This window comes from Lathamus discolor, chromosome 5, assembly GCF_037157495.1.
Source record: "Lathamus discolor isolate bLatDis1 chromosome 5, bLatDis1.hap1, whole genome shotgun sequence".
In the NCBI taxonomy this organism is placed as follows: domain Eukaryota; kingdom Metazoa; phylum Chordata; class Aves; order Psittaciformes; family Psittacidae; genus Lathamus; species Lathamus discolor.
In genome coordinates, this window is record NC_088888.1 from 108610795 (window position 1) to 108625381 (window position 14587).

The 14587-nt window shown below is 51.9% G+C and overlaps 1 protein-coding gene across 1 annotated transcript; it reads right to left on the minus strand.

Annotated features, from left to right (window-relative positions):
* Positions 1-3014: 3014 nt before the first annotated feature.
* Positions 3015-9712, minus strand: XKR5 (XK related 5). Its single transcript, XM_065679220.1, is given in 8 exon segments — positions 3015-4603; positions 4605-5496; positions 6731-6842; positions 7553-7710; positions 7837-8046; positions 8730-8911; positions 9006-9189; positions 9655-9712. Coding segments are annotated over 8 exon segments (1974 nt in total). The 3' UTR covers positions 3015-4425.
* Positions 9713-14587: the final 4875 nt, after the last annotated feature.

Here is a 14587-nt window from a genome sequence, read left to right on the forward strand (position 1 = left end):
CAGCAAGGCACGAACAGGGCTTTCCTTTTAAAGACCTCCCTTCAAGCAACACAAGCACCAGATCCTTTCACTTGCAGGATCTGGCCTGGCTCCTCCAGCACCCCTGAATCCCCTGGATCCCACGCCGTGGCCTTTGGGGAGGATACCAGGAGGTAAGGAATGTTGCTCCAGTGTGTTCGAGGGAGCTGAGCCCTCTCAAACCTGGTGCTGAGAGCACAAGTGTTTTCCTCCAGCCAAGTCTGGCACAGGAACCGCAGTCGCTGGGTTCTCATTAAGCAGTTGTTGGTTTTAGGCAAGTCCTGATTAGCCAAGGTTACCCTTCTCTTCCCTGTCGCTGTTTTGCCCTAGAGTGATGGGCATGGAGGTGTAGCCCAGGCCCAGGAATTACAAAAACACCAAAAATGGGATTTGCATCAAACCCAAACTGCTTAATGAGGAGGAAAACTTTCCAAAGTTTCAGCTTGGAAAAAACAAGCAAATAACAACCCCGGGGCAAACACTGCTGTTTGCTGTCAGGTCCAAGGATTGCATTGCAGTACTTTTGGAAGTGAAAAGATGTTTTTCCTGGTAAGTCTTTCTGGGTTAGTTCAGAGGGGTTGCATCATTTTGGAGCTGAAGGGAATGTCAGCAAAACTGACCCCAAAACCTGGCGCCTGAGGGCTCGGGCACTGGGCTGCGGAGGGAGGCGGAAAATGGTGCTGCTGGAAGGCAAGATCCCACAAAAGTACCTTTCCAACTCACTTTATTTTATGTCATCTTGGAAGAGGGACAAGAGTGACCCATTAAACACAACAAGCACAGGGGACAGTGCCAGTGTGCTGGACACCCACGTCCCCAAGCCTCAGTGCTGGCCTGGGTATTGTTTAAGAGGGACGTAGCTTCTGTTCCTGCCTGTTTGCTCCTGTTTGCAGATCACCGGTGAGCGGCACAGCCAGTTCTGCTCCGCAGCCCATGGGTCACTCCCTGCATTGTCAGAATTCACCATTGATTCCTGCTCTCCGCTCCCTTGCTGCCCTTTCACAGCACATGAGAGCTCCCCTCTCATCAGTGGTGCTGAGCTCCCCTGGGCTGGGGCATGGTGCTCCTCCTCTCTGAAGTGCTGGAGAGCGTTCCCTTGGAAAGCAGAGGGAACAGAAGAGGTCCATAGGAGGCAAATGAGCAGAAAGTTTCCCTTCCAGAGCAGGCAAGAGTGCAGCACAATCAGTGAGGCGGAGAATGCAGCCCAGAAACCAACCCTGTCCTGGGCTGCATCACCAGCAGCGTGACCAGCAGGTTGAGGGAGGGGATTCTCCCCCTCTGCTCCACTCTTGTGAGATCGCCCCTGCAGTCCTGCATCCAGCTCTGGGGCTCCAGCGTAAGTAGGATGTGGAGCTGTTGGAGGGAGTTCAGAGGAGGCCATGATGGTGATCCAAGGGCTGGAGACAGGAGACAGCTATGGAGATAGGCTGGGAGAGCTGGGCTTGTTCAGCCTGGAGAAGAGAAGGCTCCAGGGAGACGTTAGAGCAGCTCCAGTGCCTAAAGGGGCCAACAAGAAAACTGGATAGGGGCTTTTGACAAGGGCCTGTAGGGACAGGACAAGGGGGAATGGCTTTAACCTGACAGAGGGGAGACTGAGATGAGCTCTTAGGCAGAAGTTGTTCCCTGTGAGGGTGGTGAGGCCCTGGCACAGGGTGCCCAGAGAAGCTGTGGCTGCCCCATCCCTGGCAGTGTTCAAGGCCAGGTTGGACGGGGCTTGGAGCAGCCTGGTCTGGTGGAAGGTGTCCCTGCCTGTGGCAGGGGGTTGGAAGTAGAAGAGATTTAAGATTCCTTCCAACCCAAACCAGTCTGTGACATCCCCCCTTATGTGGGTGGCTGAACCCCCATGTTACTGATGAGCTGCATTCCCAAAGGCTATGCAGATCTTAAAGTGTACCCCAGGATGACACACCTCATCCAGAGAGAGCCCCATGGGAAATACTGCGGAAGGAGCAGAGGGACTGTCAGGGTCTGCACAAGCATTTGGGACACCTGGAGGAACCAAATGCTTTTCTTGCGCAGCTTCACACCCCGGGTTCCGACTGGCCCAGGACACCTTGCTCCACACGGAGCAGTGTGTGGGGGACCTCTGTGCCCGCAGGTTGATGTGAAGACAAAGAGTGTGGCAGTGACCGTGTCACCCACTTGGGCACACGTGCACACCGTGGGTACACTGCCGAACATCAGGACTCAGCACCGTGGTGGTGACAGCCAGAGCCAGTCCTACCAAACCAGCAGGTTCCAGTGCTGCATCCAGTGCTAAGGATTCCAAACTTTCCACATAGCCCGGTGGTGCCTGGGGTGATAGAAGGAGACTCCCACAGCCATCATCACGTTCCTCGCTGTGCACCTCGGCCACTCCAGCATCCCGGCCGTCCCCGTTTCGCTCCCACCCCACAGCAGCATCAGTCCTGCGCATCCCTCTCCTCGGAGCACTCGGTCTCGGGATCAAGGCGTCTGCTTTTGTGGGCTTGAGCAGCATCTCCCTCTGGTGGCTAAGGAACAAGGAGCTATAGGGAGAAACGCCTTTCCATGTGGGAGATCCCAGGTCCCTTCATCCTCCTGCTGAAAATCCTGTCAGGCAATTTGGGATTGCAGGAGAAAAGTGTGGGGAAGAGAGAAAGGAAGGGATGTGAAGTGCCGTGCCCATGCCTGTCTGTGTCCTGTCTTTGCAGACTGTCAGCTGGAGAGGGAAACCCCTCACTCAATTAAACAAACAGCTCGATTGTGGTGGGTAGAACCAGAATGGGTAGAAAATCTAAGAAAGCAGGAAAATGGAGTTGCAAGGCAGAGGGGATGTCACATCCAGCCAGGAAGCTGCACAGCAGTTTGCGTGCAAAGCAGCATGACACCGAGGTTGAATGTCCCCTACAGCAAGGTCCAGAGGACCTCTCCATGCTTATGTGCACTAACATGAGACGCAGCAAAAGCTGGTTTGTTTTTAAAGCATCATTATGTATTACCCAAGGTAAAAAACCAAACTAGATAAGAATCTCCATAATGCCATGGCAGCTCTGCTGCCTTGTGTGTGATGTGCATAGTGAGGAGGACTCTGGACCAGCAGAGCACAGCCACAGCATTGCAGTGCTGGCGTCCAGGCAGAGACATGGAGCTTTTATCATGTTGGAAAGCAGCTTCTCTGAAACTGGCACCAACTGGGCTGCAAGTGCCCAGATGAGCTTGAAGACACATCTGGCTGGGTCAATATGGAGCAGTGAATGCTACCTGGAAGCTCATTTTAATAATTCCTTGCATGCCTGTCCTTCCTGCTGCCTCTTCTGCCCTGAGGCACCACCAGTGTCCTGACCACAGCAGGACAACAGCTGGAAGACGCAGCCAGATGTGTACACATGAGCTTGGTGGTGAAGCAGCTGACCAGACCTATACAACACATCAAGCCATGCCCTGGGCACAAACCCTTGTCTAGCCAGCCCGGCTGGAAGCATGAGCTATTTCTGAGACCCCAGCTGAGGTCTTTAGTTCCTGATATAAATAAGGAATATATCAGACTTTAGTTCCTGATATAAATAAGGGATATATCAGACTTTGGTTCCTAATATAAATAGACCCTGCCTGCAATGGGGATTTTACAGTAGCAGGAACATGTATATGTGTTTTGAGATTTGGCTTGAGGCTAAAGTTAGGAGGGAGCATCCAGACAAAGCTGGATTATATGCAGCAAGGAAGAAGCTGCAGATAAAGGCCACTTGAGGAAGCAGGGTGGTGGTGGGCAAGCAAAGCAGGACATGGCTTTTGTCTACAGTTGATGGTCCTGAGGCTGTGGTCTGTAGCATGAAGGGGGTCTGCCGTCCTATTTGGCTCCAGCAAATGGAGTTGGTAAAGCTCACAAAGTGAACATGGTGGGGGAAAATTAAATCAAGCACTGCTGAGCCTTACTTTAGGGCTTATTCTGCCCCTAAGGAAGGGAATGTGAGAGTAAAAGTCATGATTTTTCTGCTTTGGACACTTATTTGTCCTGAGAAGACTCCTGCTTTGGCCAGCATTGAAGGCTCTGGAGGCAGCAACCAGATCTGCACACTGGGACAGGCCAGTAGCTTGTATAGGCACTTGTTAAAGGACATGATTCAAGGCACTGTCACAAATATATCAAAGGCAGCATGCCCCAGGTGCCTAGCAGGGCTGTACATAAATAAGTTTAATAAATACCTCAACCTGGACTTTTAAGGCTTCTCAAGACCTTTGAATCTCCAAAACTGCAAGTAGAAGATGCACCAGGAGGGAAGGTGATGTCCTAACGATGGAGCACCACATCTGCCCAGCAGCACCAGGGGCACCATGGGGACAGTCTTCATGGTCATCATTAACATCCCATAGCCTCCTACTGTATCCTATCACCGAGACAGTCACCCCAGTGCTGACCCAAGGTGACAATGCATAGGGCTTACAAGGTCATTCCAGCAACCCAGACCGGTTCATCCCCTCTCCCCTCTCCCCCAGCCCTCACCGTGGGCATCCAGGGTCAGCCTTGGGGGTGGAGGTGAAGGGCAGTGGCCTCAGCTTGCTCCTCACAACAGTCCCCTGTGTGCCACAATGGGTGTCCCAAAGGCAGTGACACTCCACAAGGGCATCCCACAGGCTCCAAGCCCTCTTTGGGGTGACCCACCACCCTATAGCTGCCTGTGCTGCTGAGGGAAGAGCTGTGCTGCAGATGCTTGGGGGCACAAGTGCCCAGGATTGGGCTGGTGGTCACCGTCTCAGGGGATAAATCCTCTCCATGTCCTCCTTCTCCCAGGCAGCCTGGAGGAGGCTGGGTTTTGCTGTCCCTTTGCACCAGGGCCATGCTTGTAGCTGGGACTGTCCCCTCACTGGGTGAGGTGATGCCTCCTGCACTTGCACTGTAATACACAGAAGAGCCCTTGGCCAGATGCAATGAGAAGCTGCTGGGAAAGGATAAGGCTGGGGGAAAGCCCAGCCCTGCTCCATCCTCCTGTGCTGCTCTCACAGTGCTGGTGCTGGGTTTGCTGACACCTCCATTCCCCACCACCTGTGATTTCCCATCACTCGGACCACATGCAACACCCCCAGGACCGACTTCCTTTGTGGGGAGGGAAAGGTTTGCTTCAGGCTCAACATTGGCAGGTTTCCCCATCCATGTGCCAGGATAAACCTCTCTCATGCCACCATCTCCAAAAGCTGTATTGATCGTGGATGTATCTCCTGTCTTCAGGGCCAGCTTTACCAGCAGCCAGTGGTGATGGTTTGTCCAGCTGCTCTCCAAACACCCTCTGACCTGCAGGAGTGATGAGCCGTTCTCATTTTTGGGATCTGCCCTGGTCCCTGTCCCTCCCAAGGACTCTTCATCTCCAGAAATTCCCAAGCTCTGCCCATCCTGGGAGCTGTCTCCAGCAACCTCGTCATCACCAGCAGCTGCAGCGCTGCAGGTTGTCTCCAGGAGGCCCGGGCAGATCTCTGTGGACTTGGGATGGAGCAGGCTGTAATACAGCACCAGGGCTGCAGCACCTGAAAAGAGAAGGGTGTCAAGGGAGGAGTTTCAGCAATGTTTCATTAAGGTGCCCCCTCCAGATCCCTTTCCAGAGTCACTGCGGGGCATCAGATGTCCAAGCACACATCTTTCACGCTTTTATAGGGATGCAAGTGTCCCACGGGAGCAGCTCTCCGGAAAGAGAGTGCTGAGCATGGTCTCAAGACTGAATTTATCTGTTGCGATTTGCAGACCAATGGGTGCACAGTGAGGCAGCCACTGAGCACCAGCGGGCAGGGCACAGGGCAGAGATGTGTGGTGCAGGAACCCTCCCATCTCACAGCATCCCCATCCTCTCTCCATTAAATGAGACACCAGCAGGTTTTTAAGACACTTTCTTATTACTATCCTATTTCTATCCCAAAATCATTCAAGGCCAAAGAATTGCTCTTTTTCCAGCCTGAAGTTGCCCTTTCTTGTACAGAATTGGTGTGCACATAGCCAGCCTGGGGAGATGCACAAAGCCCATCCTGTAGGCATTGCAGCATCCCTCTTCCCTCATCCCACTGGAAAACATGAGTGCTGATGGGTTGTTTGCAAGCATCATACAACCTCTCCCCTCCTTCAGCTGAGTTGTGCATTAAAGCTCTAGGGAATTAAATGTGCCAGCTGGCCACAGCTGCTGCCTGCTTTATGGGCAGAGCATGGAGTAAGGCAGAGTATGGGCAGGGTATGGAGCATCTTCTCCATCGTACCAAACGATGCTCCCCATGGGCACAAGAAGCATTTCCATTTACACAAGTGGCCCTGGTGTTTGAAAGGAAAGAGGGCGGGAGAAAGCTGCTGTTGTTCTGCATGGCCCTACATCAGTGTGTTTCTAAAACTTATCAGTCTCAAGCCACCTTCATAAGTCATCAGTATATGCTCAGATGAGAACCTTTCCCTATAGCAATCCCGAGTATTGTACCACTGCCCGCACTGATCCCCAAGCACCAAGAACACAGAAAGCAGCGATGTGCTTCAAGATTGCATATACTGTGTTTGGAAGTGGTACCTGGGCCATTCGGTGACATTTCAATCCTTTCTGCAAGCTTCCCTTTTCAGGGATTGGCTTTTACAACTAAACTCAGGGTAGATTTATTACCGAATATGTTCAGACACTTAAGCTGGGAGAAATAAATAATCTGATGCAGCTAAAATAACCGATGATGCTCATTTACTCCAGCTACTCTTGAACCATGAAATCAGGCTCTAAACCCCACCAGATCTTACCTATTACAGACCCTGACATGACGGCTCCAGTCACGCACAGGCTGTTCCTCAGCTCTGCCTGCGGGAGCCGAGTGGCCGGCAGCAGCAGGAGGGTGCTTTCTGTCAGCATTATCTGCAGAGGGAAGAGAGCTGTCATTTTATTCCTTTTGACAGCTTTAGACATGCTTCCAAAACACCCAGTTTCTAGATTTTACCGGTTTGTTTTGCACCTAACTGATCACTTAAAGCATAAGGGTTGCTGGGCTGAACTTCCTGCCAGGTCTGGACCATAGAATCATAGAATCATAGAATAGTTAGGGTTGGAAAGGACCTCAAGATCATCTAGTTCCAACCCCACTGCCATGGGCAGGGACACCTCACACTAAACCATCCCACCCAAGGCTTCATCCAACCTGGCCTTGAACACCGCCAAGGATGGAGCACTCACAACCTCCCTGGGCAACCGATTCCAGTGCCTCACCACCCTTACAGGAAAGAATTTCCTCCTTATCTCCAATTTAAACTTCCCCTGTTTAAGTTTTAACCCGTTACCCCTTGTCCTGTCACTACAGTCCCTGACCTTCTTTTTTACTATGAAAAGTAACTCTGGCAGAGCAGCACAGCCACTCAGGTGTTAGTAAGACACTGTGTGGCAGCTAAGAAAACAAAGCCAGAGCAGAAGGTACATCCACCGTGCTCTGTGTGGTCACCAAGGTGGAAGTACCAGTAAATGCTGGGGTTTTATCAAGTGGTGATGTGGGAGATGAGAAAGTAGAGTCTGAAGCTATTGCTTCTCCCCAGCAACTATGTCCATGTGGAATACCAAATATCCCGGGTACTTACTGCATGAAACACAGCCACCCTGTGCTTGGAGGGGCCGGGCCAGACATTAATGTAGCAGAAGATGTACACGGCTCCCACCAACCTCCAGTGGCAGGTCTGGGCCACGATGTCTGTCTGCTGGGCCACCAGCCAGAAGGACATGAGCAACCAGTGGACACCTACGAGGGGAAAGGATGGAAAGGGAAAAGCCATTCCTGGGGGATGCTGCAAAGTGCTCCGGGACCAGGAGCATCTCTGCGGCTGACAACAGGATGAGACATGGGGAAGATGGTCACAGGTCTTACTGGCCACAGCAAAAACCCCAAAGGAATAGAGCCTGGCACAGAGCACCAGGGCCAGGACCCTGGTCCCCAGCATCCCTGTCCTCCAGAGCAGCAGGCAGAGGATGGCTGTGGCCAGCAGGCAGACGTTACTGGGTTTGAGCAGGCAGGTGAAGCGGCTGTAGGAGACCAAAGCCCAGGCAAGAGAGAGCAGGGACAGCCCCGCGCTGACACCTGCATGGGGACAGGGGCAGTCAGGTGCTCTGAGGGATGTCCAGCTGTGTTGTAGGACTGTATCTCAATGTTATGGAGCTGCTGGTAGCACCTGACACAAGCCAGACACCCGTCCGTCCTGCCCATTGGGGGATTTCAACCAGTTCCTGCTGAACCTGGTCTCCTTTGCATGCTTTGCATCTGCCTGCTTAAATCCTCTGACCGCTCTCTCCCACAGGCAGAGCCCTGCAGCAGCACAGCATGTCCATCTCCAGTCACTGCAATCGGAGCAGAGACTGACACCATCTTTGTGAACACTGTGACTCTACTCCCCAAACGTCTCCCTTTGCACACCTGAAAGTTCGCCTTTTCTATAGAGCAGCCCCAAACCCCTACATGCTCAGCACTGCACTGTGATTAGGGCTGGACCACCAATAAAGATATGTGTTGTGTTCAATCCCAGCCAATGCACTGTCATGCCACGGAGAGCCCCTGTGCAGGGGTCTGACTGTACTGGCCAGGTTCAGTTGCAGCAATCTTTAAGTCACATTTGTCCCTGCTGCTTTCCACTGGGGGTTCTCAGTCCCTTCACAGTGTTCCTCTGGACGGAGCCCTGCATCGTGCCAGGTAGACACACACATCGCTTAACCAAATCCAACCCCTGTCTGCAACTCACAGCATCTTCCTGAGACCTCCCCGCTCACCAGCGATGAAGACTGCTGGGTCGACTGCCACAACAACGTATGCCCGCAGCGGGAGGTGAGGCAGGGTCTGCAGCAGGGCTTCCAGGAGATGCAGCACACACACGTCCCCGTGCTGCATCAGCACCTCCCCAGCACCAGCACTGCTGCCTGTCTTTGCCACCATCCACAGAACATCCCAGTACCTGCAAGAGTCCACGTGATGAGATGTCCACCCTGGTTTGGGCAGTCTGAGACTGCACCAGGGTTAGGGGAGGTGGGTTGGGGAGCATCACTCACCGCTTCCAGAAGCCCAGCTGCAGGAGGTGGAGCACCAGGAGGCAGCAGCCGGGCGGACAGCCATCCGCCCTGAACCAGAGGATGCTGAGGAGCTGAGCCGCATAGCCAGGCACCACGCAGGTGACCGTCAGACCGAACCAGCCCAGCTGCCCGTGAACAAAGTAGTGGATGATGGCACAGAGCCCTGGATAACATCCAACCGGCACCACTGAGGGATGCCACAGACACGCATGCCCCGCAAATGCACAGTGCTACCCATAACCCAACCCAAACTCATCTCGTAGCCGGCAAAGAGGTACGCAGCCCTTGTCCCTGCTTACGTGGGACGGCTGGCTCCGGGTAGCTTGTCAGCTACAGCATAGGCATCACCGCCGAGGGGCCCGGCCCAAGGGAAGGCTCTGATAAAAAGCGCTTGGAGACGGGCTCATGAGACTAATTAATTAATTAGTTAATTAAAATAATACTAAACCCACTAATTGTTTCCAATTAAAGGCACACAATGGCTGGGGTCTGCAGAGGCAGATACCTTGTGCGATGCCGCCCGAGAGTCCCCAGGGGAGAACCGCGCACCCCTCTCCGCGTGTGCGCAGCCTCGCGCAGCCCTTGCCCCCCCCGCACCCCCCCTCGCTCACCCTGCGCTGTCACTCACGGTCGCCGCGCTCCGCCGCCAGCAGCGCCAAGCAGAGCCCCGGGAAGGCCCCGCGCATCCTGCGCGCCCCTTCCGCGGCGAGAGGAGGAGGAGGAGGAGGAAGGAGCCGCCGGGGCCGGTCCCTCCCCGCCCGCCCGGCCCGGCCCCGCTGCACCTCCCGCCGGGCGATGCGTGGGGGCTTGCGGCCACCCCGCAGGGCCCCGCGGTGGCTGTGCCTTGCGGGGCGCTAGCACAAGCCCGCCCCGGTGCCTCCGTGCCCGAGCGATGGGCGCTTGCGGCCGGGCTGAGCCCCAGGCGGCACCGGGCAGGATGCGCAGGGAGCCGTGAATTCATCCCGCTGGTTATTTTCCCCTCCAGCCGAGAGACGAAACCTTTGTGACATGTGATCCCGACCGTGAGCGGCTGCAGCTGCCCTTGCGTGTGCAGAGACGTCTCCTGTCTGCTTTTCTTCCCCATCTCTGGCACTGCAGAGTCCATGTCTTTTAGAAAACAAACCCACAGCAATTCGCTCCAGGAAAGGTCGTGAAGGGGTTCTTAATTAGAACCATGGAATCACAGAATGGTTTGGGTTGGAAGGGACCTTAAAGCTCACCCAGTTCCAGCCCCCTGCCACAGGCAGGGACACCTTCCACTAGAGCAGGTTGCTCCAAGCCCTGTCCATCCTGGCCTTGAACGTTGAATTAGGTCCCAGTATCATATGAGGTTTTGTCACTGCTTTTGCAAAATCGTGCAGGACTCTCCCAAAGCTTTGTCCATCAGCCGGGCCATAGGGATGTACGTGTGCTTGGCGGCTTCCACACATTTACTGTTGGTTTGTGGAAAGTCCAGCAAGTTCTTTGCAAACCTTGGAGCAAAGTCTGGACTCCACTGCTTGACAGAAGCAACATTTCTCACCCATTCAGCTGAGTCCTGGAGCAGAGATAGTTTGAAATATGAAAGCTCAGTTTCTCTATATGTTCCCAGTGCATTGTTACAGATATTGTCTACCTGGACTTCTGTAAAGCCGTTGACACAGTCCCTCAGAGCATCCTTCTCTCTCCTGCAGTCAGGGAGCTCAGATCTGTTCGGCCCAGGAAGGTGGATTAAGAATCTCATCAGACATCCGTGCTGCTTTTAGTGTAGCAGCTTCTGCAGGCACAGCTAGTCCTGCAAATGCACTGCAGCCAACATTGCATGGCACACCGCCACTGCCAAAGAAATATATCATTAATAATCATCAAGCTCCCCAAGTCCAAAGGTGTATTTGAACCTTAATCACTCCTTCCAACTAGTGATTTGAAAGTCCTTTGTGCTCGTGAACTGAGGCTTGCACCACCCTCCGAGGTAGCCAAGCAGACAGAAGGTACCTGCTGTTATAATTAAGCCATGTTTTTCCATCTAAGAGTACTTTTAACACTTTCACTTCAGGAATAAGGAATAATAACAGCAAAAAGCTGTTTGATGTTATGCCAAGAAGTTGCAGTGACTCTGTCATGGGGCTGGCTTTCAGGATTAATAGGTGAGGCTCCTCAGTGGTTGTATAATCATTGCAATTAGGAAATCACGTTGCACCCCAGAAGAAACTGGGGTGCCAAATGGGGAAGTGTCAGCAAGATCATTGCTTCCTGGTTACCCACAGCCAGGAGAAAGAGAAGGGTCTTGGGAGTTGTGCTCTGACATCCTAAATTGTTTATCCCCTTTGATAATAAATGTGGGCATCACTAGCAAAATAGCATGCAAAATCATTCTTAATTGTGAGCAGCAGCTGGGGGACAGTTGATCCTTTGGTGTAGAGCATGACTGCTGACCACCACATTCCAGAAATGTGAATAGCTATGTCATGGCCATCATGGGGCAGGCATTGCAATATCTCTTCTTCACAGAACCCAGGAACATTCAGTCCGTAGGAAAGATGAACAATCACGGACAGTGTAAGAGTCAGGGCTATACTGAATCTATATACTGACAGTATATACATTTTATATATACATATGTATATATATACACATAATGGAGATGCCTTCCTTATTTGATGGGGGTTCGTAATCTGAGACTCAGTGATGCCCAGCAAGACTGGGGAGCTGGATAGGCCATGATTCAATCATGCAGTGTATAGGAACAGTGAGGAGCCTCAAAGCCACCTGCACAACACACCCTGATAAGCACTGCCCCTGTGTATAGGACAGGAGGCAGCGAAGGCAAAGTGGGTCTTGGCTTGCCTACAGATGATATCATACAAACCCTGCTGGCCCTTGTGTGTTGACTTGTTTCAACCTGTGTGCACTTGTTTCAACCTGTGTTTTAATACACACTATAGCTGCAAATGCTTCACAACTTAGAGAATGATTTAAACACTAGTCCCACCCTGATGGAGCCAAATAGAGATAGTGGGTCAGATCTTCTGCAGCTCTGCTAGAGGTTGTGCAGCAGAGCAATGCTGAGGGGTGACTGTGGATGGCATTAGGAGGTGGCAGAGATCAAATCTTTTGTTTCAGTAAAAGGGTGATTCTTAGAACTACCACTCCTGGCACCCACAAGAAGAGCTGCCTCCCTGGCTTTGGTCCTGCGTGGTGCAAAGGACCTAATTCAGAAGTTGTCTGTGAGAGCTGCCCTGTAAATGTGACCACCAAACTATTAGGCTTAACCATGCTGTGGGACCAAATACATTCAACGCGTGAACCAAAAAGCAGCAGCACAGAGGAGTGGGAAGCCTGGGGCGGTCTGAGAGCTGTTAAAAAGGCTGCGCTGGAAATCTCAGTGAAATATTTGCTTTGACTGGAAAAGAAAACAAAGAGTCCTAAGAAAAATCCCTGCAAGGCATGGAGGGCAAGTCAAGGGAGGCTCTCACAGGGAAGAGCACAGATGAACAAGCAGCTGGAAGAGGAGAACAGCAACTCCCATAAAACCAGCCCCCATAAAATGCGGCAGGTTGGATTCAAGTAGGAAAGAGGGCTAAAAAGGGAAGATCCCTTTGCAACAGGCAGCTGAACCGATGGTATGAATATCTGTAAATGCATGGAAAGCAGGAAGCCATGGGCAGAGTCCTTAGGAAGAAAGGAGTAGGACGCTTAGGGATGGTACCCTGTGCACTCTTCTGTCCATAGCAAAATAGTGAAGGCTATAATAAAAATACAGTTTCTGAGCATGGGCTCAGCATTTCTGGATGTTGCTGGCACAGGAGGCTGCGGAGGTAGGCACCAGCAGGTCCAAAAAGGGTTAGACAAAGTCACGGACAGCAGGTTGTTATACGGGAATTCAAAGGACGGGCAAGGATGTCAGCTGCAACATCTCTGATTTTGCAATTCTGGATGCTGGGGCAAAATGGGACACCTAGCCCATAGATAGTACCCAGGCTCACAAGCTCTCCCTGAACAGCAAGGAAAGCATGGAAAGAGGAGGCAAAGAGAAGCAGAGGAAGGCATAGAAGGGGATTGCAAAGAAGGAAAAACAGCATCCAGAGACAGGCGATGGAGGGTTCTCAGTGTCTGGAGCCAGGCCAGCAGCAACATGCTAATTCTGCTTTGCAGGGACAGATCTATCTGTAATTCTGCTTTGCAGAATTATTACCCCAATAAGCCCCTGTTTTGCCAGCTGCGACACCTGAGTGTTGACAGACTCACCACTCACAAGACCTTCATGCTCTTGGAGGTGCAGGAATTACAGCAGCAAAGGGCAGACAGTGAAGAAAGCTTTAACCATGACTAGGTTAGAATCACAGCCGAAAGATCTATAAAAACCTCTGCATTTGGGGAGAAATCATGGCCAAATGTATTCAAATTAAAATGGCAAAGTTAACCAGGGCAATGTCTTCTGCAGTTTAAGACTGTTCTGCTCGTCAGTGTGCTGAGAGGTGTAAATCAGAAGAAACTCTGCTGGAATCATAGCACCAACTTCTGACATTGTGAAGATCAGAATCCATCCACGGCTGAGCGTGGAAAGACTCAGCAAGAGGAAACAGAGCTGATCTTCCAGCCTTCTCTCGATTCTTCATTTCTGAAAGGTCCCAAGGTCTAATCCTGCTGGGCACCAGACATGTCAGGCAGAAGGAGGCTTTCTTCTCTTTTCTACCTGAGATGCGCACTTGAAAATGTGCCACAGATCCACTACAGCACAGACTGCTTTCTCCTTGACTCTGGCAATATCACAGAGGTCCAGAAGGCTGTGCTGTAAGACAGCAGGGACGGATCTATCATCTCCTCTAATGAAGGATTGCACTACATCTGTATCTGCCTCTGAACTGGTGGTCAGGCTCTGCCTACGGGCATCGCAGCACATGGAAGAGGTGCATTTGCAGCACTGTGTCAGACACACTTCGGGGTCCCATGAGGCACCTAAAAACTGCTTTTTCTATCTTTTGTCCCTGTGTGCCTCAGCCTGGTGACACCAATTTGCTCAAGCCGCCTTGTGTGACCCCTCAAACTAACTGAGGCAGGCTGGCATAGCCTTGCAGTCCTTTCCAGGCATATGGAATTGGGAACATCCAAGCACATGACACCCCTCATTGCCTAGTCCTTGAAATAGGAAAGATAGATAGCACCTCTTGCTCCAGTATCTCCTTCAGAAGGTAGATGAACGGCAGCAGAAGCTACAGAAGAATAAATGCAAACTCCTGTCCATGTCCGAGACCTTGCCATACAAACCCAATGCAAAGACTTAGAACACCATGTCGTTGGGGTGGTTTGAGTAATCATTTTCATAAATAGATATTTCTTAAATTGTCTTATATATGGTGCAGGGAATTAGTACTGAAAGTGTTCCAAAAGTTAAAAAGAAAAACAACCAAACAAACCAGAAACCAAAACCACCCCACCTTTCCCTTTTTCCTAAAAAGGGAGGTTTTAAGTATAATGTTATAGAATCACAGAATGGTTTGGGTTGGAAGGGACCTCAAAGCTCATCCAGTTCCAACCCCCTGCCATGGTCAGGGACATCTTCCACTGGACCTGGTTGCTGA